The 22,449-nt window shown below is 43.7% G+C and overlaps 3 protein-coding genes across 4 annotated transcripts; all 3 read right to left on the bottom strand.

Annotated features, from left to right (window-relative positions):
• Positions 1 to 1,084: 1,084 nt before the first annotated feature.
• Positions 1,085 to 14,542, bottom strand: LOC138614725 (pleckstrin homology domain-containing family A member 6-like). Of its 2 annotated transcripts, none has more exons than XM_069688289.1 (6): positions 14,243 to 14,542; positions 12,363 to 12,431; positions 11,372 to 11,486; positions 10,165 to 10,272; positions 5,635 to 5,707; positions 1,085 to 1,355 (listed from the first exon to the last, which is right to left on the bottom strand). In XM_069688289.1, exons 1-6 carry the CDS (start codon positions 14,290 to 14,292, stop codon positions 1,198 to 1,200), a joined length of 573 nt encoding a protein of 190 aa, XP_069544390.1. In that variant the 5' UTR covers positions 14,293 to 14,542; the 3' UTR covers positions 1,085 to 1,197. The 2 variants fall into 2 exon arrangements, with proteins under 2 accessions (XP_069544390.1, XP_069544391.1); XM_069688290.1 differs by having other exon boundaries at positions 10,165 to 10,269; positions 14,243 to 14,541.
• A 3,763-nt stretch (positions 14,543 to 18,305) lies between these two features.
• Positions 18,306 to 19,046, bottom strand: LOC138614723 (polycystin-1-like protein 3). Its single transcript, XM_069688286.1, has one exon. It carries the CDS (start codon positions 19,044 to 19,046, stop codon positions 18,306 to 18,308), a length of 741 nt encoding a protein of 246 aa, XP_069544387.1.
• A 13-nt stretch (positions 19,047 to 19,059) lies between these two features.
• Positions 19,060 to 19,734, bottom strand: LOC138614722 (polycystin-1-like protein 3). Its single transcript, XM_069688285.1, has one exon. The coding sequence runs from the start codon at positions 19,732 to 19,734 to the stop codon at positions 19,060 to 19,062; it is 675 nt and encodes a 224-aa protein (XP_069544386.1).
• Between the last annotated feature and the right edge of the window lie 2,715 nt (positions 19,735 to 22,449).

Genomic DNA, 22,449 nt, shown 5'->3' with positions numbered 1-22,449 from the left:
ATGTTACTGACCTTAAAGACATGGTACTGCCTTAAAGACATGTTACTGACCTTAAAGACATGGTACTGATCTTAAAGACATGTTACTGATTTTAAAGACATGTTAAAGACATGTTACTGACCTTAAAGACATGTTACTGATCTTAAAGACATGTTACAGGTTTTAAAGACATGTTACTGCCTTAAAGACATGTTACTGACCTTAAAGACATGGTACTGCCTTAAAGACATGTTACTGATCTCAAAGACATGTTACTGCCTTAAAGACATGTTACTGATCTTAAAGACATGTTACTTATTTTAAAGACATGTTACTGACCTTAAAGACATGTTACTGATTTTAAAGACATGTTAAAGACATGTCACTGACCTTAAAGACATGTTACTGATCTTAAAGACATGTTACATGTTTTAAAGACATGTTACTGCCTTAAAGACATGTTACTGGCCTTAAAGACATGGTACTGCCTTAAAGACATGTTACTGATCTCAAAGACATGTTACTGCCTTAAAGACATGTTACTGATCTTAAAGAAATGTTACTTATTTTAAAGACATGTTACTGACCTTAAAGACATGTTACTGACCTTAAAGACATGTTATTGATTTTAAAGACGTGTTACTGATTTTAAAGACATGTTAAAGACATGTCGCTGACCTTAAAGACATGTTACTGATCTTAAAGACATGTTACTGCCTTAAAGACATGTTACTGATCTTAAAGACATGTTACTGGTTTTAAAGACATGTTACTGACCTTAAAAACACGGTACTGCCTTAGAGACATGTTACTGATCTCAAAGACATGTTACTGCCTTAAAGACATTTTACTGATTTTAAAGACATGTTACTGACCTTAAAGACATGTTACTGATTTTAAAGACATGTTAAAGACATGTTACTGACCTTAAAGACATGTTAAAGACATGTTACTGATCTTAAAGACATGTTACTGATCTTAAGGACATGTTAAAGACATGTTACTGACCTTAAAGACATGTTAAAGACATGTTACTGCCTTAAAGACATGTTACTGATCTTAAAGACATGCTGTTAATATTTAAGACATGCTATTGACGTTAAAGACATGTTACTGACCTTAAAGACATGTTACTGCCTTAAAGACATGTTACTGATCTTAAAGACATGTTACTGATCTTAAAGACATGTTACTGATCTTAAAGACATTGTACTGCTCTTAAAGACATGTTACTGATCTTAAAGACATGTTACTGATCTTCCACATGTTACTGACCTTAAAGACAAACTTGCGGGTGATGTTATCCGAAGGCTTGACTCCTCCGACCCGGAAACTAAGCAGTGGCAAACTCCCTAAAACTGAGTCCTCTTTTTCATCTGTGAAGAGCAAAATTCAAAGTCAAAAAATATTTGAGGACGAATCAGAGAAACAGGAGAATAAACTACAGATTGGAAGAATAATATGCAGATCTGAAGTATAATCTGCAGATCTGAAGAATACAACAAAAACAACAACAACAACAACGGAGTCTGATTCCACCTGCAGGAGAGAAAACCAACAGAAAGGAAGCAGTAACATTCAGTCCAAACATCACAGAGCTCTCTGCTTCCAGAACACATTCATTATGGGCTGTAGGAACCTGACAAGCAGTGGTAATGGGTCACACACACACACACACACACACACACACACACACACACACACACACACACACACACACACACACACACACACACACACACACACACACAGTGAAGGGAGTACTGGCGCATTCTAAATAATGAAAGAGCATGAAAATTTGAGCAGTTTGAAAACAGATCGCTTCACGTCCTCCTACCTCTTCTGTCCCAAACGGAGATGCTGCCAACACTCTGCTGCCAGAGTGTGTTGATGTGTGGGTGTGTGTGAGAGAGAAAGAGAGAAAGAGAGCAAGAAAGGGAGAGGGAGGGGAGCGAGAGAGAGCCATTGGAGAGGGGGAAGGGCCTGTGCAGTCATACAATACAGATCCCTGCTCTGTTGTATGTGACTGAGTGTGTATGAGAGTGTGTGATTGTATCTATCTATGTGTGTGTGTGTGTGTGTGTGTGTGTGTGTGTGTGTGTGTGTGTGTGTGTGTGTGTGTGTGTGTGGAGGGAGGAGAGATAATGATCAGCCCATGTGACTCAGTGTTGCAGGAATCTCGGCCCTCAGCCAACTGTACCTGCTGCCTGTCTGCACCAATGAGCCTTCTCACACACACACACACACACACACACACACACACACACACACACACACACACACACACACACACACACACACACACACACACACACACACACACACAGAGAGAGAGAGACACACACACACACACAGAGAGAGAGAGAGAGAGAGACACACACACACACACACACACACACACACACACACACACACACACACACACACACACACGACGTGTGGGACAGGACGTCTTTGTGTCAATCATCCAGATAAATTACTTCTTTTTGTTTGTTTCATCTGTCGAAGTTTGAGGCATCAATCTGCTGATTCAGCTGATTCAACATTCAACCACAGCTGATCATCCAAACTCACAGCAAGTACCTGTCCACCTGTCCACCTGTACACCTACCCACCTGTCTACATGTCCACCTACCCACCTGTCCACATGTCCACCTGTTCGCATGTCCACCTACCCACCTGTCTACATGTCCACCTGTCCGCATGTTCATTTGTCCACATGTTCACCTGTCCATCTGTCTATCTGTCCACATGTCCACCTGTCTACATGTCCATCTGTCTACCTTTCCATCTGTCCACATGCCCAACTGTCTACATGTCCATCTGTCCACCTGTTTACATATCCACCTGTCCATCTGTCCACATGTCCACCTGTCTACCTGTCCACCTGTCTACCTTTCCATCTGTCCACATGCCCAACTCTCTACGTGTCCATCTGTCCACCTGTTTACATGTCCACATGTCCACTTGTCTACAGGTCGACCTTTTTTATTCCAAACATCAGCAGGATGTATTTTAACCTGCGGCGGCCTCACGTCGGCTCCTCGGACGAGTCAAACAGACACTCAAACGCAACCAAAACAACAAAAGCTCCAGTTTGTTGGCTGCCATCTAAACTGGCTTCACTAACACGGTGGTAAATTACACCGTCACACATTCCTCCTCCATCGCTCCGCTCACTAAGCCTTCTTTTCCAAAACACAGCTGGGCGGGCAGAAAGGAGAGGAGCTGAACAAAACGTGTTCGGAATAAAGACAGACGCCCCGAGCATTGAGGGACTTCACGTTGGACGGAGACACAAACAGCAGTGGCTCTGAAAGGCTGTTTGTGGTTTGTCAAATGATCCCAACTCTCACCTTAATTATGCTCTTTCATGTTTAAAGAGAAGAAGAAGAAATATGTGTTTCAAGAAATACAAACAGAGTAGAATTAATCCTGAGGAGACTGTGAGGCGTTTCTATGTCTATGAAATACTGGAGACATTCACCGCATCACAGAAACATTCATCAGTTCATTCATGAGACACGCGTCCACACAACTGGATGACGACATGATTTATTATTTCACTGATGAGGTTATGATGGAGTTTGTTAGAAAATCATATTCTCTTTATAATCTGATAAATTTATATTCTTTTATCGGATGGATCTTAGATCTATTAAAAGTCTATTAAAAGATTTTAAATCTCAGAATCAATCAAAAAGATTTTGTATGGAAGTTAATATCTTTATTTAGGCCTTTCAGCCTTTTATTGTTTTGTTTTCAGACTTCGAAGGTGAGTAGTGGGCCAGGACTGCAGCCACTGTTACCATGGTAACATCCACTGCAGAAAAAAGAGCAGAACCAGGCCGCAACCCAAAAGTTAGCTCAGTGACCCATTAATGTGTGTGAGAAATAACTCAGAAATGTCACTCTTTTCACTAAGAAGCTCCGGTCATATATGAAACACGAGATGCAGCGTCATAGTAAGTTATAGCAAACAAAATATTATTATATACAAGACTGGCAGCGATTGAAATAATTCATCAACATCCACAACAGATCTGAATGTATCTTCGTGTCAAACACTGCAGGGTGTTCAATACTGCACTTCAACATGTGAGTACTGCAGCGCTGTGAAAAAGATTTCCTCTACTTTGTGTCTTAAACTGTTAAAATGAATCGAAAAAGAAGCTGAGAAAACACAAATTTCTACTTTTATCTGATGGTTGTATTCATTGAGAGCTCATCATCTGAGTTATTCAATCCTAAAAACTATAAGACTGCACTGTTACCTGGCTGCAGTCGGATGACACACACCTGATGACTTCCTGTTCAGTCACATCACAGTTTAACAATGATTTGTTAAAACAGAGTTGCAACAACCCAGTCGAGGCTAAGAATTAGTTCCATTTTGGAAATAACAGATTTTAACTTGTGATGTTGTTTAGATGAAAGAAATAAAAGACACAGATGATTGTCTAAAATAACAGACCAGTTACTGCAGCTGGATTTAAAACGATTTATTCCCTTAGATGGTAGAGACAAGAGCTGTGAGGGGCGGAGATAAGAGACAAGAGCTGTAAGGGGCAGAGATAAGAGATAAGAGCTGTGAGGGACGGAGATAAGAGACAAGAGCTGTGAGAGGCGGCAATAAGAGCTGTGAGAGGCGGAGATAAGAGATGTGAGGGGCGGAGATAAGAGCTGGAGATAAGAGATAAGAGCTGTGAGGGGCGGAGATAAGAGACAGGAGCTGTGAGGGGTGGAGATAAGAGCTGTGAGAGGCGGAGATATGAGATGTGAGGGGCGGAGATATGAGATGTGAGGGGCGGAGAAAAGAGCTGGAGATAAGAGATAAGAGCTGCGAGGGGCGGAGATAAGAGCTGTGACAGGCGGAGAAAAGAGCTGTGAGGGGCAGAGATAAGAGACAAGAGCTGTGAGAGGCGGAGATAAGAGCTGTGAGAGGCGGAGATAAGAGACAAGAGCTGTGAGGGGCGGAGATAAGAGCTGTGAGAGGCGGAGATAAGAGATGTGAGGGGCAGAGATAAGAGATGTGAGGGGCGGAGATAAGAGCTGGAGATAAGAGATAAGAGCTGTGAGAGGCGGAGATAAGAGATGTGAGAGGCGGAGATAAGAGATGTGAGGGGCGGAGATAAGAGCTGTGAGAGGCGGAGATAAGAGATGTGAGGGGCGGAGATAAGAGCTGTGAGGGGCGGAGATACAAGCTGTGAGGGCCGGAGATACAAGCTGTGAGGGCCGGCGATACGAGCTGTAAGGGGCGGGATGAAGAGTCTGTGGGGGTGGAGTTACGAGGATGTAAGGGGTGGGGATAATAGCGGTGGGTGGAGTTAATACATATGGGGCGGGGTTACAAACAGTGAGGGCGTGGCTATTATCGGTGAGGGGTCGGGTTAAGAGTCTGTCCGTACAGAACTGTCAATTCAAAAAAAGATTGACATCCATCAAATGTTTTAATCAGCAAGTTCACGAAGATCATTTAGTCACAAACCAAAGTCAGAACAAAATGTAATTAGCATACAAATGATGAGAACTGTAGTTAAATTAACATGAAGCTTGAACACAGAAGTGACGTCACTTTTCTCTGCAGGACATAAAGTGATTAAAGGAGATGCTGACACCACATCATCTAAATGCAGGACACAACGAAGTACAAACCTTTGTAGTAGAAGAGACATCTGTCAGTGAGGACAAACCATCTCTTATTCCACTGCTTCACACCACTGCTGGCCTGCAGGAAAACACATCACACCATTGTCATCATCATCGTCTTCCTCATCAACATATCATACATTTAGATTTAAACTAACGCATTTTATCCCATAAAATCACAAAGACAACATGGAATTGAGCTGCTGAGTCATGTCTGTGTATACAAAGCTTCATTATCATCATCATCTCAACACATTTAACTGTCTGAACCTGAATGAAAAGAAGTTTCACTGATGTTCACGCTGGAAATAAAAACTTTAGTCTGTGAGATGGTCACTTTAAAACCATATTCATACACTACAGTTTATATTCTAGTTTAATGTCTTATTCTTCTTACTGTCATTTTTTCTTATTAGTTCTTCACACTTTCAAACATCTCTGATTTGGGGTAAATACAGGACACTCAAATAAATATGTAGCTTTGGAAAACCCATTTAAATTTCATATTCAGTTTGATTTCATTAATAATGCCCAAAATAAACACGAGTCATCTCAGTTTATCAGGCTGAGACCTGACACAATTTTAAATGTTTTATAAACTCCTTCTTTACTTTGTTATATTCAGCACTGAAAAACTCTGCACTGTTTGATAGTTATTATAATAGTTCAACAACATTACCAAGAAATAAGAAGGAAACATTGACAGGCTGTAATTAAAACTGTTGAATACATTTTAATAGGATTTTATTATATAAAATAAAAAGGTCGTTTTAATGGTGATCATCGTGGCGATCATGGTGATCATCGTGGTGATCATTGTGATCATCGTGGGGATTATTGTGGGGATCATTGTGGTGATCGTGGTGATCATTGTGGCGATAATTGTGATCATTGTGGGGATCATTGTGGGGATCATTGTGGGGATTATTATGGGGATCATTGTGATCATCGTAGTGATTATTGTGGGGATCATTGTGATCATTGTGGTGATCATTGTGGGGATCATTGTGATCATTGTGTTGACCATTGTGGGGATCATTGTGATCATTGTGGGGATTATCGTGGGGATTATTGTGGGGATCATTGTGGTGATCATTGTGGTGATCATTGTGGTGATCATTATGATCATTGTGGGGATCATTGTGGGGATTATTGTGGTGATCACTGTGATCATTGTGGTGATCATTGTGGTGATCATTGTGGGGATCATTGTGGTGATCATTGTGATCATCGTTGGGATCATTGTGATCATTGTGGTGACATTGTGATCATTGTGGTGACCATTGTGATTATTGTGGGGATCATTGTAATCATTGTGGTGACCATTGTGATCATCATGGTGATCACTGTGATCATCGTCGTGATCATCGTGGTGATCATTGTGGTGATCATTGTGGGGATCATTGTGATCATCGTTGGGATCATTGTGATCATTGTGGTGACCATTGTGATCATTGTGGTGACCATTGTGATTATTGTGGGGATCTTTGTGATCATTGTGATCATTGTGGTGACCATAGTGATCATTGTGGTGATCACTGTGATCATTGTGGTGATCATTGTGGTGATCATTGCGGTGATCATTGTGGGGATCATTGTGGAGATCATTGTGGGGATCATTGTGATCATCGTTGGGATCATTGTAGTCATTGTGATGACACGTGATCATTGTGGTGATCATTGTCATCATTGTGGTAATCATTGTGACCATTGTGGTGATCATTGTGGGAATAATTGTGGTGATCATTGTGATCATTGTGGTGACCATTGTGATCATTGTGGTGATCATCATGGTGATCAGTGGTGATCATCGTGGGGATTATTGTGGGGATCATTGTGGTGATCATTGTGGTGATCATTGTGATCATCATGGTGATCGTGGTGATCATTGTGGTGATCATCGTGGTGATCATTGTGGTGATCATTGTGATCATTGTGGGGATCATTGTGGGATCATTGTGGGGATCATTGTGGGGATCATTGTGATCATTGTGGTGACCATTGTGATCATTGTGGTGACCATTGTGATCATTGTGGTGATCATCGTGGTGATCATTGTGACCATTCTGGGGATCATTGTGATCATTCTGGGGATCATTGTGGTGATCATCATTGTGATCATTGTGGTAATCATTGTGGGGATCATTGTAGTGATCATCGTGGTGATCATTGTGATCATTGTTGTGATCATCATTGTGATCATTGTGGTGATCATCATGGTGATCAGTGGTGATCATCGTGGGGATTATTGTGGGGATCATTGTGATCATTGTGGTGATCATTGTGATCATCATGGTGATCGTGGTGATCATCGTGGTGATCATCGTGGTGATCATCGTGGTGATCATTGTGGTGATCATCGTGGTGATCATTGTGGGGATCATTGTGGGGATTATTGTGGGGATCATTGTGATCATTGTGATCATCGTGGTGATCATCGTGGTGATCATCGTGATCGTGGTGATCATCATGGTGATCATGGTGATCATTGTGGTGATCATCGTGGTGATCATTGTGGGGATCATTGTGATCATTGTGGGGATCATTGTGGGGATTATTGTGGGGATCATTGTGGGGATCATTGTGGGGATCATTGTGGGGATCATTGTGGGGATCATTGTGGTGATCATTGTGGGGATCATTGTGGTCATTGTGGTGACCATTGTGATCATTGTGGTGATCATTGTGATCATTCTGGGGATCATTGTGGTGATCATCATTGTGATCATTGTAGTAATCATTGTGGGGATCATTGTAGTCATCATTGTGATCATTGTGGTGATCATCATGGTGATCAGTGGTGATCATCGTGGGGATTATTGTGGGGATCATTGTGATCATTGTGGTGATCATTGTGATCATCGTGGTGATCGTGGTGATCATTGTGATGATCATCGTGGTGATCATCGTGGTGATCATCGTGGGGATCATTGTGATCATTGTGGGGATCATTGTGGGGATTATTGTGGGGATTATTGTGGGGATCATTGTCGTCATTGTGATCTGTATTCATTGTGGTCATTGTGGTGATCATTGCGGTCATTGAGATAATCATCGTGATCATCATTTTGATCATCATAGTGATCATTGTGATCATTTTTGTGATCCGTTATATTAATCCTCCAGTGTTCAGAAAGCCTGCAAATCATTAACATCACCTGTGTGTGTCTGATAAGGGAATCCTCTGTCAGTCCCTGTTAAAATGTTCCGCCTGCTGGGCACAGCCTCAAACTAAATCAAGCTCATGTTATTTTTCAAAGCCAGATATTCACTGGTCTGGATCCTAAACCAGTATAACCTAGTACCACTGCTGGAACTTTTTCCCACACTGTTGTTCACATTAACAATGTTAGAAAACTGAAGGTGACGGAGTTAAAGTTAGAATGTCTACTAATACGTGTTTACAAAAATTGACAATAATGAAAATATCTGTTTAAAGATGGACATAGTCTCTGGGTCTGCAAACAGAAACCAATGCAGGGGTGCCTTAAAGTGCAACACCACCGAGGGCCACTAGGAGCTGGATTTGACTCAGAACCTGAGGATATTATGTCACGCCCACATGTGGCAGAAACCTGACTGCACCACAGGCCTGTCAATCAAACAGCCCTGCCCCCAAACGAATCAGTGTTAGAGTCCTATTATGTAATGAATGATTAACTATTTCCAGAAGGACCAGAACACTGATCAGAAGGACATTTTTCTAATGACACCATAATGGAAACATTTACTGACTTTTTAATGAGAGTCTATGGAGACAGCCCCTAGTGGTCCTCAGTGGTACTACAGATGGAGACAGCTCCTAGTGGTCCTCAGTGGTACTACAAATGGAGTCTATGGAGACGGCCCCCAGTGGTCCTCAGTGGTACTACAGATGGAGTCTATGGAGACTGCCCCTAGTGGTCCTCAGTGGTATTACACTTTAAAATACTCCTGTATTGGCTTCACTTTTCAGACCTGAAGATGACGTCCAGTTTGTGGTTCAAGCCTGGAATCCCACCACAGTTTCATTCATCATCAAGTCCAGTCATGGGAATAGCACGAGTTAGCAACGGAGGAATGAATTTCATTTTAACCATCAACAGCAAAAATCTGCATGTAAAAGTGAAGAGAAGCTAAATAAATGATTTGTACACTGAGCTCAGACGATAGTCATTCTTGTGCGTCCAAATAAGAGGTGAAGGGAAATGTTTGCACTGTAGATCCCTGGTGGCATATCACTTATTTAACTGTACACGTTATTGACCTCTCAGTACTGAACTTTTAGTCATTAGCAGTAAATCTCTGGTCACTTGCACGGCCAACAGTCCCAGTGTGGGAGGTTGGAGTTTCCTGTTCTTGTTGCTTTCATCGATAAATAAAGTAATGAACAGTTAGTAGTTATCTGAAGTTGGGGGACTCACAAAAGATTTCAAATCGAAGCAACAGAAGCCAAGAGATCATGAGTTCTAGTCCGCACTGTGGGAGAACCTTTGCAAACACTACATATGTCTCAGCAGCAGTCTTCAACACAGAGGAACAGGGAACATGTTTCACCTGCTTGTACAACCATCCCTGTTTGGTGACTTCTGCTTTGGGATTCCTGCGCATGGAGTTGGAGCGCTTCCCAAAGGTAGCTGACTTTCTGGGAGTACGAGACGTCTGCTGGTCAGCAGAGGTGAGTAAGATGAGGAGAAGAAGAGGGTTTATTATCCAGCATGCAAAGATTTTCATTGAAAATCCATTGAGTGAATTCAGTGAAGCTGATGAGTAATAAATATGACAATTCATTATTTATGTTTTAAAAGATTAGTTTGGTGTGTTCAGTCAAAGGAAGGAGAACTTCTTCATATTAAGCAGCTCCAAGTATGCTTTAGACCAGGGGTGTCAAACTCATTTTAGTTAAGGGGCCACATACTGCCCACTTTGATCTCAAGTGGGCCAGACCAGTAAAATCATAGCATAATAACGCATACATAACGACAATATTTCTCTTTATTTAAATCATTGGTGAAGGTTTTTGGATGATAAACCCTATTTTAAGGTCTTTCTACAATAAACTAGAAACATAAAGACCAAAAACTCAGACATCAGCCCACTGTTTATCTGCCCCGGCTCTCCTCTGCAGATTCCCTCGCTTTGTGACGCGTTTGACATCAAACGCGTCACAAAGTGAGCAGCGAGCGCGGCTGCCTGTGGCACCGAGCGCTTCTTCCTCCGGAGCAGACGTCGCATTTACGCTGTTTTTGAAGCAATTACTGGATCGATTAAAAAAAAATTACAAAACGTTTGTACTCATAAACCTCCATATTCTCATAGAAATGCAATTTATGTCTTTCTGTAATTTTCACACTTAGCAAAGTCATCCGGCGGGCTAAGCTGGACCCCCTGGTGGGCCGGATTTGGCCCGCGGGCCGTATGTTTGACACCCCTGCTTTAGACAGACTGGTAAAATTAAATATCTCCAGCACACCATTCAATGAATGACATGAGAAGGTGTTTAATAAAGTTGTTATCAGACGTCCACATTTTGTTCTTTGATTTGTGGAATTAAAGTTTGCTGCACAACTTTATATTTTGAATCAAAACTTTTTAAGAATTCCTGAAATGAAATTAGTGTGTGTGTGTGTGTGTGTGTGTGTGTGTGTGTGTGTGTGTGTGTGTGTGTGTGTGTGTGTGTGTGTGTGTGTGTGTGTGTGTGTGTGTGTGTGTGTGTGTGTGTGTGTGTGTGTGTGTGTGTGTGTGTGTGTGTGTGTGTGCTCACCCGGGTGTAAGTCTGGCCCTCTGGAGACAGATCCGACACCATCCTGCCACTTTTGGAGTGAATGATCTTGTCAGCAGCGGTGGTCACTTTCCCGTTCATCTCTAAGTCACAGTGCCTGGACAGTTTAAGTTTAGTTTAAATTTAAGTTTTAGTTTTAGTTTCAGGTTATTTATGTACAGAATACAGTCATCTCAAAAAGAGAGGAGATTGTTTGTACCAGATAACAAACAGACAGAATAATAAACGTTCCTGTTTGTCCAGACCTGGGCATTGTGTGGCCTACGGGCCACATGTGGCCCTTTGGTTGATTCTGACTGGCCCGTGTGAGGTTGATTGGAAATTACAAAATAAACACATTTTCTAATTTTACCTCTTGCATGGACTAAAGCTGCAGTGCTTATTATGCAGAATTGAGTTCAGCCTTTTGGTCTGGCCCTCCACAATATTTTCTGTTTCTCATGTGGCCCCATGGAAAAAATAATTGCCCACCCCTGTGTTTGTCTGTAGCTCCACTGCTGACAGTTTCATCTGCTCTGAAAGTTAACCAGTAGATGGCAGTATTGGTTTCATATGTTGGATTTTTGTTTGTATTAACATTTTAATATCAGTCAAGCAGTCATGGAAGAACTCAGTTTACCAGGGCCGTACAACTGTGTCCTCTGCATGACAATGAAGAGAAATGCCTTGACTAATAATGACATCACCCAGGATGCGCATGAGGACAACAGAAGTGGTCCACGAAGGGGTCCCTGAGGGACACCGTACTTAAAATGGGAAAAAGCAGACACAATGTTGTTGATGGAGACACAACTGGATCGTGGGAGGAAGAGGAGTAGCTGCTCCTCCAATAGGGACATCAAAGATGTCACCAGTTCAGTCTCCGGTTGTTCTTTGTATTACATTACAGACTATTGTCTTTTAGTGGAGGAACAAACAGATGAACTGAATAAATGTGGCTGAAAATAAGTGACTGCTGGTGAAAAGGACTTACTGCAGATAAGTGTGTGCTGCTGTCGGCTCCTCCAGCCGGGTCGGGCTCACTGCCAGTCCATCATGTTGACTGGAGATAGACAGATGAAGGACAAAGAGGACACAGATTATCATAACCATACAATAAGAGTGCAACACAGGCCCATAAGAGGAACATGATAACATGAAGAGGTTCAAGGACGTCAGTTAAATATCTTCACATTGTTAGTCTGGACTATCAACATCAAAAAGATCATTAGTTTATTACAACTCTGAAGTTTCAGTCATCACTTCAGGATGGACTTCTTTCTGTCCTCGACTGATTCCAGACATGATGGACAGGAATAATAAACGTCATGCTTCTCCAAAGTAAAAAAAAACGGTCAACTTTTAAAAACTGTTCAAACAAGCAAACACTCGACCCTCTTTTAACAGTTTCTACACCTAAATACTCAAAAACATCAAAAATATCAAGACACCCAGGAACGACATTTTGTAGTGATTTTCATTTAAATAAATAAAAACCTTTTGTTCACGCCTTCATTTCTCTCACATTTACAACCAGGGTTCCTGATCAGGTTTCAGTGAAGAGAACCTCCTGCAGTGACAGGTGGAACCCGTCTTATTAAACCTCTGACAATAGTTTAATTACACAGTGCTTTATATGTATGTGTCTCTCTGAGGGGGCGTGGGAGCGAGGGGGATCGGGGGAGAAGGGGGGGGGGGTCTGATAGTCTGAGTCTGATAAAAGATTTAAAAAGATCTTCAGGAACAATTCAGGAACTCTTTAGGAACTCAGAAGAGTGTGTGTGTGTGTGTGTGTGTGTGTGTGTGTGTGTGTGTGTGTGTGTGTGTGTGTGCGTGCGTGCGTGCGTGCGTGCGTGCGTGCGTGTGTGTGTCTGTGTGCCTTTTGTTTATTTGTTTATATGTTTATCAGTCTGTGGTCGCTGCTGTGAATCATCACAGAAGGTCTGCAGCATAATGAACACAGTGCATGTGTTGAATCAGACCCAGAAAATATTCAGTTTCTATAAATGTGATGAAGAAGACTTCTGTAAACTGTTTGGTGTCTCTTCAAATGGACCAGAACAGAACCAGAGCCTGAGACTGGGCTGCTGCCATACGGACAGATCCTGAAACCCAGTCATTGATGTGGACAGTTAGAGTCCCGGACCAGCTGTAGGACAAACAGACCAGTTGTAGGACAGACGGACCAGTTGTAGGACAGACGGACCAGCTGGAGGACAGACAGACCAGCTGTTCCAGATGTTGAAGGCTCCTTCTAATGAACCTGTTTTAATATTATATAAAATAAACTCCTGTCACATTAAAGATATTAATCTAAACTGAAACAGGCCAAATTGAAATTATTTTAATTAAATGATCATTTAATCTGTTCACGTCCACATGAAATGTTTTGTGATTAAAAATCAAGTGTGATCAGATATTATTTAACACAGATACACACACACAGACACACAGACACACAGACACACGCAGACACACACAGACACACAGACACACACACACACACACACAGACACACACACACACACACACACACACACACACACACACACACACACACACACACACACACACACACACACACACACACACACACACACACACACACACACACACACACACACACACACACACACACACACACACAGCAGGACTCCTGTTTTCCTGCTGGCACTGCATTGCAGTCATCTCTGACCTCCAAGTTCTGGGCCATCCACGCCTCCATCCCTCCTCTTCCAAACCCCCCTCCTCCTCCTCCTCCTCCTCCTCCGCTTCCATCTCCCCTCCTCCTCCATCAACCCCACCCCCCCACCACCCCTTGCCTCACCCTAACCCTCCTCTGCATGTCACTTCCTTCTTTCTGCCTCCACCTACCTGACTCTCCTGTCCACACGGAACTTCAGCATCCTCCCCGGATCGTTCATGTACCAGAATCCCAGGATGTTGAAGGGACACACAGATGGAGAAGAGAAGAAGAGAGAGGAGGAGAGGAGGGAGACACACACACACACACACACCACTGTCCTCTCTCCTCCAGCCTCAAACGCCGTTCTCGCTCTGCCTGTTCCTGAACCTGTCCCACCCTCCCTCCTCTCTCTGACTCTCACACACACACACACACACACACACACACACACACACACACACACACACACACACACACACACACACACACACACACACACACACACACACACACACACACACACACACACACACACACAATTGCAACACTCAGCTTATTCGGCCCCCTCAGCCTGATATACGCTTTATCACTACATCATGTTCTCTATCTCATTTTCTGTCTACCCCTCTCCATCTCTCGGTCATTGTCTGCCTCTCTCAGGCCCTTTTCCAGTCCAATCCCTCCACTCTGTTGTACAGTCCACCTCTGTGTGCAGAGATCTTAATCCAGCGGTAGGGTAGAAATACATGGACAAAGTTCAGAAAGCCTTTTCAGCCTGTGCAGTGATTTAAACTGCCATCTGAAACCTTCGAGAGTCTCTCAGCAGTGAAGATGGGGAGAGGTTCACCACTCTGTGAAAGACTGTGTTGGAAAATAGTTCAACAATCTAAGAATAATGTTCCTCAAAGTAAAACTACAAAGAATTAGTGGATTTCATCGTCTACGGTTCATAATGTCATTAAAAGATTCAGAGAATCTGGAGAAATCTCTGAACACAAGGGACAAGGCTGGAAACCAATATTGGATGGTGGTGATCTTCGGGCCCTCAGGCAGCACTGCATTAAAAACACACTATTCTGGAGTGGAAATCACTGCATGGGCTCAGGAACACTTGTGAAAACCATCGTCTGTGAACACAGTTCATCGCTGCATCCACAAATGATGTTAAAACTCTCCAAAGAAGAAACCAGATAGAAACATGATCCAGAAACACCGCCGCCTTCTCTGGACCGAGATCATTGAAGATGGACTGAGGTGAAGTGGACAACTGTCCTGAGGTCTGATGGATCACAATCTGAGATTCTGTTTGGAAATCATGGACGCTGCATCCTCCAGGTTAAAGAGGAGAGGGACCATCCAGCTTGTTATCAGCTCAGTTCTAAAGCCAGCATCTGTGATGGTACAGGGATGCATTAGTGCACATGGCATGGGTAGCTTGAACATCTGGAAGGAAGCATTAATGCTGAATGATATATTCAGGTTTTGGAGCAACGTATGCTGCCATCCAGACAACGTCTCTTTCAGGGAAGGTCTTGTTTATTTCAGCAGAACAACATCCAACCACATTCTGCACGTATTCCAACAGCATGGTTCTCTAGTAGAAGAGTCCGCTGATAAACTGGCCTCCTGCAGTCCAGACCTGTCAATCATTGAAAACATCTGGAGCATCAGGACATGAACAAAGGAGACCCTGAACTGTTGAGCAGCTGAAATCCTCTATCAGGCAAGAATGGGGCCACATTTCACTTTCAAAACTCCAGAAACTGGTCTCCTCAGTTCCCAAAGGTTTCCAGAGTGTTGTTAAAAGAAGAGTTGATGCAGCTCAGTGGTGAACATGATCCTGGAACAACTTTATGGAGATGTGTTGCTGCATTAGATTCAAATTAAGCATATATTTTTTCATAAAACAATATAATTTCTCTGCTTCAACATTTGATATGTTGCCTTTGGTCTATTTTATATTAAATATAAGTTTATGTGTTTTACAAATCATCACTTTCTGTTTTAATTTACATTTTACATGTAGTGTCTGTTGTAAATAAACTGATGTTGCGGTTTTAATAAATAAACAGATGCTAATAAATAAACTGATGTTATGGTGTTAATAATAAATAAACCGATGTTGGGTTCAGGGTTAATGTTCTGGAACTCTATCAGCAGATATAAAACTGATCCTTGACGGAAAGATATCAATATCCTTCATTATCTACAAGGGAATGATTATGAAGGAACAATGAAGTTCTGCTTGTTCCAGACATTTCCACCAGTCAGCCTCTTCACTGCTTCTTTCAGCTTCTTTCTTTCATTCCTGAAAAATCTGTAATTTTAGGTTGTCAATCAAATATGAAAAGTGGTTCTTCGACGCCGAGCTGTTCCACTAAAATCTGTTCTGAATGTCTGACAGTATTTTACCCTGGAGTCCAGAAATATTCCCTCTGCATAACTTTGTGAATAAAAAAAAAATACAAGTTCAGCCCACACACACACACACACACACACACACACACACACACACACACACACACACACACACACACACACACACACACACACACACACACACACACACACGCACACGCACACGCACACACACACACATCTCCCTCATGTGGTCACAACCCCACAGACATGGCTTTATTTAGTCCTTCACATCAAGACTAAGTCTGGCCTCAGCGACATTGTTCACACACACACACACACACGCACACACACACACACACACACACACACACACACACACACACACACACACACACACACACACACACACACAGAAGAAACTACAGTTCCCTCCATCTTTGCTGCACCTCGTTCTCTTCTGTCAGGGTTTAAATGAAGAACACATGCAGCCTTTTCTTACCTTCTTCACCATCCCTCCTTCACTTCCTACTCGTCTCTTCTTTGTTGCTTTCTTCACTTCCTGTTGGTAGCAGCTGCCTATAACATGCTGGGACTTGGCTCGAAGGGAACGGTCTGCAGAAAGCCCCGCTGGTCTGGAGAAAAGACAAGAGAGAGGACAAGCAAGGAAGAGGTTCGATCATGTGAGCAGAGAAACGAAAGAAAAGAGAAATTTGAAACCTCCAAAGCTCCAGAAACAATCACCCCTCCCATCCTGCATCTCCCTCGTTGGTTCCCTCCTTTACCTTCACCTCTTTTCTCTCATTTATTCAGCATGTATGTAAAAATAAGGACCTCTTTCTACTTTGTCCACTTTCAGTGATTTTGCTGCCACTTTCTCTGATTCCTCTCTTTGACTGACTGTGTCTCTTTTCTTTAGTTTTTGTTCTGTTGTCACAGTTCATGTGGAGACAGAATTTAAAATGTCAAACAGACTTTTGATTCAGAGATCTTCATATCTAAATAAGTTTTTGTAAATATATAATGCAGTCTAACCTAAATAATAAACACACATTTAAAACAAAACTGAACATTTTCATCTTTGTAAAGGAACAACTTGCAGCTGATTTTGGATTGATAGATTTTACAGAAAGTGGAGAATTTATATTCCTTGAAGTGAAAGTTGTATTTGAAGCCTGTATTTCCTCGCAGTCAGATATTTCAGATGTCTCATGGAAAAAAGTAAAAAATTATTCCACAGCACATTCACAACGTGGCCCTGTGATGGTGACCACCTTTCCAGGTGTACCCCGCTTTCACCCCAAGGTCTCCTAGGATAGGTGGAACCATATCAATGGTTACTTTCCTGGTCCACTTTCTCAATCTTGTTCTACTACTACGATCCTGGATACATGCTGAGACCTTCAGGAGAGCTGAACTACAGAGTTGGTGCTGATGTCTGGGTTCCTTACTACAAGAAGCATCTTCAACATTATAATTACTTGATCCACCGATTCATGGAGAGACTGAGCTGAATCCAATACAACACACCAGGGTGACAGAACCAGTTGACACACCACCAGCCAGTACTGACCCGAGGTGGAAGATGGTGACGAAACACAGTCAACCCCTGGATGTGACACGTCTGACCGCTGACCGGGCGACAACAGCTCGACTCACTATTCCCACAACCACCATCACAGAAACCACTGCAGCAGGACAAATTAAACATCATCCTTCATCGAGACATCGCAGGAGGATGTTAATCTGCTGACAGATGTCATGAGAGGCCGAACCTGGAGGATAAAGAGTTCAGCAAGATGTCCAGAACTGAGGTTCAACAAACACTCAACAAGAAGTCCCAGCCCTGAAGAACTGGACGGCATCGGGACCGAGGTGTGTTGGAGAGGCGTGTTAGGGAGATGTGTTGGAGAGGTGTGTTGGAGTGGCGTGTTGGAGAGGTGTGTTGGAGAGGTGTGTTGGAGAGGCGTGTTGGGGAGGCGTGTTGGGGAGGCGTGTTGGAGAGGCGTGTTGGGGAGGCATGTTGGGGAGGCGTGTTGGAGTGGCGTGTCGGAGTGGTGTGTGGGAGAGGCGTGTTGGAGAGGCGTGTTGGGGAGGCGTGTTGGAGAGGCGTGTTGGGGAGGTGTGTTGGAGAGGCGTGTTGGAGTGGCGTGTTGGAGTGGCGTGTTGGAGTGATGTGTTGGAGAGGCGTGTCGGAGAGGCGTGTTGGAGTGGTGTGTTGGGGAGGCGTGTTGGGGAGGCGTGTTGGAGTGGCGTGTTGGAGAGGCGTGTTGGGGAGGCGTGTTGAAGAGGCGTGTTGGGGAGGCATGTTGGAGTGGCGTGTTGGAGAGGTGTGTTGGAGTGGCGTGTTGGAGAGGCGTGTTGGAGAGGCGTGTTAGAGTGGCGTGTTGGAGAGGTGTGTTGGAGTGGCGTGTTGGAGAGGCGTGTTGGAGAGGCGTGTTGAAGAGGCGTGTTGGGGAGGCGTGTTGGAGTGGCGTGTTGGAGAGGTGTGTTGGGAGTGGCGTGTTGGAGAGGCGTGTTGGAGAGGCGTTTAAGGGCGGTGTATTGGAGAGGCGTGTTGGGCAGGCGTGTTGGGGAGGCGTGTTGGAGTGGCGTGTTGGGGATGCGTGTTGGGGATGCGTGTTGGAGAGGCATGTTGGGGAGGCGTTTAGGGAGGCGTGTTGGAGTGGCATGTTGGAGTGACGTGTTGGAGAGGCGTGTCGGAGAGGCATGTCGGAGTGGTGTGTTGGGGAGGTGTGTTGGGGAGACGTGTTGGGGAGGCGTGTTGGGGTGGCGTGTTGGAGTGGCGTGTTGGGGAGGCGTGTTGGGGAGGCGTGTTGGGGAGGCGTATTAGGGAGGTGTGTTGGAGAGGCGTGTTGGAGTGGCGTGTTGGGGACGCATGTTGGAGAGGCGTGTTGGGGAGGCGTTTAGGGAGGCGTGTTGGAGTGGCGTGTTGGAGTGGCGTGTTGGGGATGCGTGTTGGAGAGGCGTGTTGGGGAGGTGTGTTGGAGAGGCGTGTTGGAGTGGCGTGTTGGAGAGGCGTGTTGGAGTGGCGTGTTGGAGTGGCGTGTTGGAGTGATGTGTTGGAGAGGCTTGTCGGAGAGGCGTGTCGGAGTGGTGTGTTGGGGAGACGTGTTGGGAAGGCATGTTGGAGTGGCGTGTTGGAGAGGCGTGTTGGGGAGGCGTGTTGGGGAGGCGTATTAGGGAGGTGTGTTGGAGAGGCGTGTTGGGGAGGCGTATTAGGGAGGTGTGTTGGAGAGGCGTGTTGGGGAGGCGTGTTGAACATGAGCACACGTGTGAGGGCGTATTGATGACAGTACTGTCCCATAAATAGCTGCTCCATGTTCAGCCACTCTGTAATTATTGTGCTTCCATTATAATTTGCTGTGAGATTGTTGCTGCACAGCTCCATGAACGACTGCTCGTCCTTCTCTCTGCGCTCCAACTTATCTCAAACGCCGCTGGCCTCAGGTCAGTGAGGGAGGAGGTCAAGTCATGTGATGCAGCTCCATTACGCTGCTTTCAACCTGTGTTCAGTGTTGTCGGTGCTTTTTTTTCTTTCCAAAAATCAGCTTCACCGTTTGTTGCAGTCTGGTGAGTCCATACCGGCCACATTGTTCTGTGCTCAAGGGGAAGGAAAGAGCACCGCACAAAGACGTGTTCAAAATGACACGTGTCATTTTACCACATCTAGCTTTAGATGAGAGCCAGCGGCAGAAGACCAGGCAGCTGGTTTTAAATCTGGAAATAGAGGCTCACAGGCACATTGGCAGGTAACAGAAGACGAGCATGTGGTCAGGAAGCAAGACGACATGAAGGAGTGAGTATTCATCAGAGTAGTGACAGGTTGGTGGATGGATGAGACAGGAGTGAAGCGACGAAGACAGAAAGAGTTGAATGAGTCTTTCACATCAAAGTTATGGAATCATAGAGAAAGAGGAGACATGGAAGGAACATGTCACTCCTCACATCAACATGTCTGCACGCTTCCTTTAACATGAGGTCACACCAACGTTCAACCTGACCACCAACCATCACTGCAACACCTTGAGTATTTTTACTGTAAAATACAAATGAGGAGAACAATCCTGTATTTTTTGTATTACAATCAGTCCTTCAAATTCACAAATTATTTCAGCTGAATTTAGGTATGATTCATAAACATGAAAATGAGTGCTTTTAAGTTATATTATTAGAACATTATTAAAAAGGTAGTATGTTATTTTCATGACCTACACAGATGTTCAGTGAACAGCTGGATGAGAACCTTCTGTCTGTCTGCAACTCAACACACTCTCTTTTCTTTTCACTGCCATTAAATCTCCAGCAAAATAAATCCGCCGGCTCAGCTGCAGACTACATGCTCCGGGATGATTTAAAATTAGACGACCTTTGACCTTGCCAGAGTCTACGGGACTGTGTGAGTTCAGATTGTATTTAAATCCAAACGAGAGCGGCTGCTCACGCTGCAGTGGAGTCAGTCAGTAAAAAAAAAGATGTTTGTGTTAGCTAAAACTAAAATATCAATTAAATCACCAGGTCACAATTTTCAAATCTCAGTCAGCCCAGTGTCAGGACGACCTCTGACCTTTCTGCTCTGTATTTACGGCCCTTATTTAAAACATGTTTATTAGACAAAACCAATATACACCTGAACAAACATTATAAATTCTTATTATTATAATTCTGTAGATGACAGTGACATCAGCTACAGGCTTCAACAAGTCCACATTCATCAGTGTAATCAGCGTGCCGCCTGTTGAGGCAGATTCTTGAAGTCCAACAGCGCCGATCGCTGCTGCAGATTAGAACTCCTCATCTGATGAGAGGAACATCTGTATTCTTAAGCAGACTCCAACAAGGGTGGGGGTGGGGAGTTACATAACAGGGAGGTGGAGGGGGGTGAAGCTCAGTGTGTGGACGTATTGACACTGCAGATCTGTTGAGCAGCTCAAAGACAAGTCTGACTGCAGATGAACACAAACACACTTCATTGTGCTGTAGTTCTTAAACACACACACACACGTGCACAAACACACACTTCTGGGATCTGCAGCTGCAGCATCCTTTTACTGTCTCATTTCTTCATTGATGAACAAACAAACGATTCAAATTAAAGTCAGCAGAAATGTAACCAGTTAGATGCAAAGCAGCTAAACTTTAGATGTGAATATTCATCTTCATAAAGTAACATAATAACTAAACAAACAAACACACTTTCAGACAAGCACTGAACACAACTCATACGATAGAGTAGTAGCTAAAGTGACGGGTAAATGACCTAAAGCCTCCTGCTACCACCAGGGGGCACCAGGACACTATGCCCTGCCCACCTATAACAGAAACCTGACTGCACCCCAAGCCTGTCAATCAACCAGCCCTTCCCCCAAACTACTACAGATGGAGTCTATGGAGACAGCCCCTAGTGGTCCTCAGTGGTACTACAGACTCCATCTGTAGGGGCAGATGTAGAACAGATGTTTTTCTTCATCATAGCACAAAAACACTGGTGGAAGTTACTAACATCTTCTAACAGCCTCAGATAATGGACTCGTCTCTGTACTTGTTCTTCTGGACCTCAGTGCTGCTTTTGATACGATTGATCATACGATCTTATTACAGAGATTAGAAGACATTACGAGGATTAAAGGAACTGCATTAGACTGGTTCAAATCCTACTTATCAGATAGATTCCAGTTTGTCCATGTCAACAATGAGTCTTCCAGACAAACAAGAGTTAGTTATGGAGTTCCACAAGGCTCAGTGTTAGGCCCAATACGTTTTACTTTGTACATGCTTCTATTAGGAGATGTCATCAGGAAGCACTGCATCAACTTCCATTGTTATGCAGATGACACTCAGCTATATCTTTCTATAAAACCAGATGAAACTAATCAGTTAGTAAAACTTGAAGCCTGTCTAAAAGATATAAAGGCCTGGATGACCAGAAACTTCCTGCTTCTAAATTCAGACAAAACAGAAGTTATTGTACTTGGCCCTAAACACCTCAGAAACTCTTTCTGTAATCACTTAGTTACTCTAGATGACGTTGTCTTGG

This window comes from Brachyistius frenatus, unplaced genomic scaffold, assembly GCF_029030835.1.
Source record: "Brachyistius frenatus isolate BFR_SWC_R1_liver_20210118 unplaced genomic scaffold, ASM2903083v1 Contig_556, whole genome shotgun sequence".
Taxonomy (NCBI): Eukaryota; Metazoa; Chordata; class Actinopteri; family Embiotocidae; genus Brachyistius; species Brachyistius frenatus.
The sequence above is the reverse complement of the archived record's forward strand: the minus strand, read 5'-3'. Positions and strand labels throughout refer to the sequence as shown.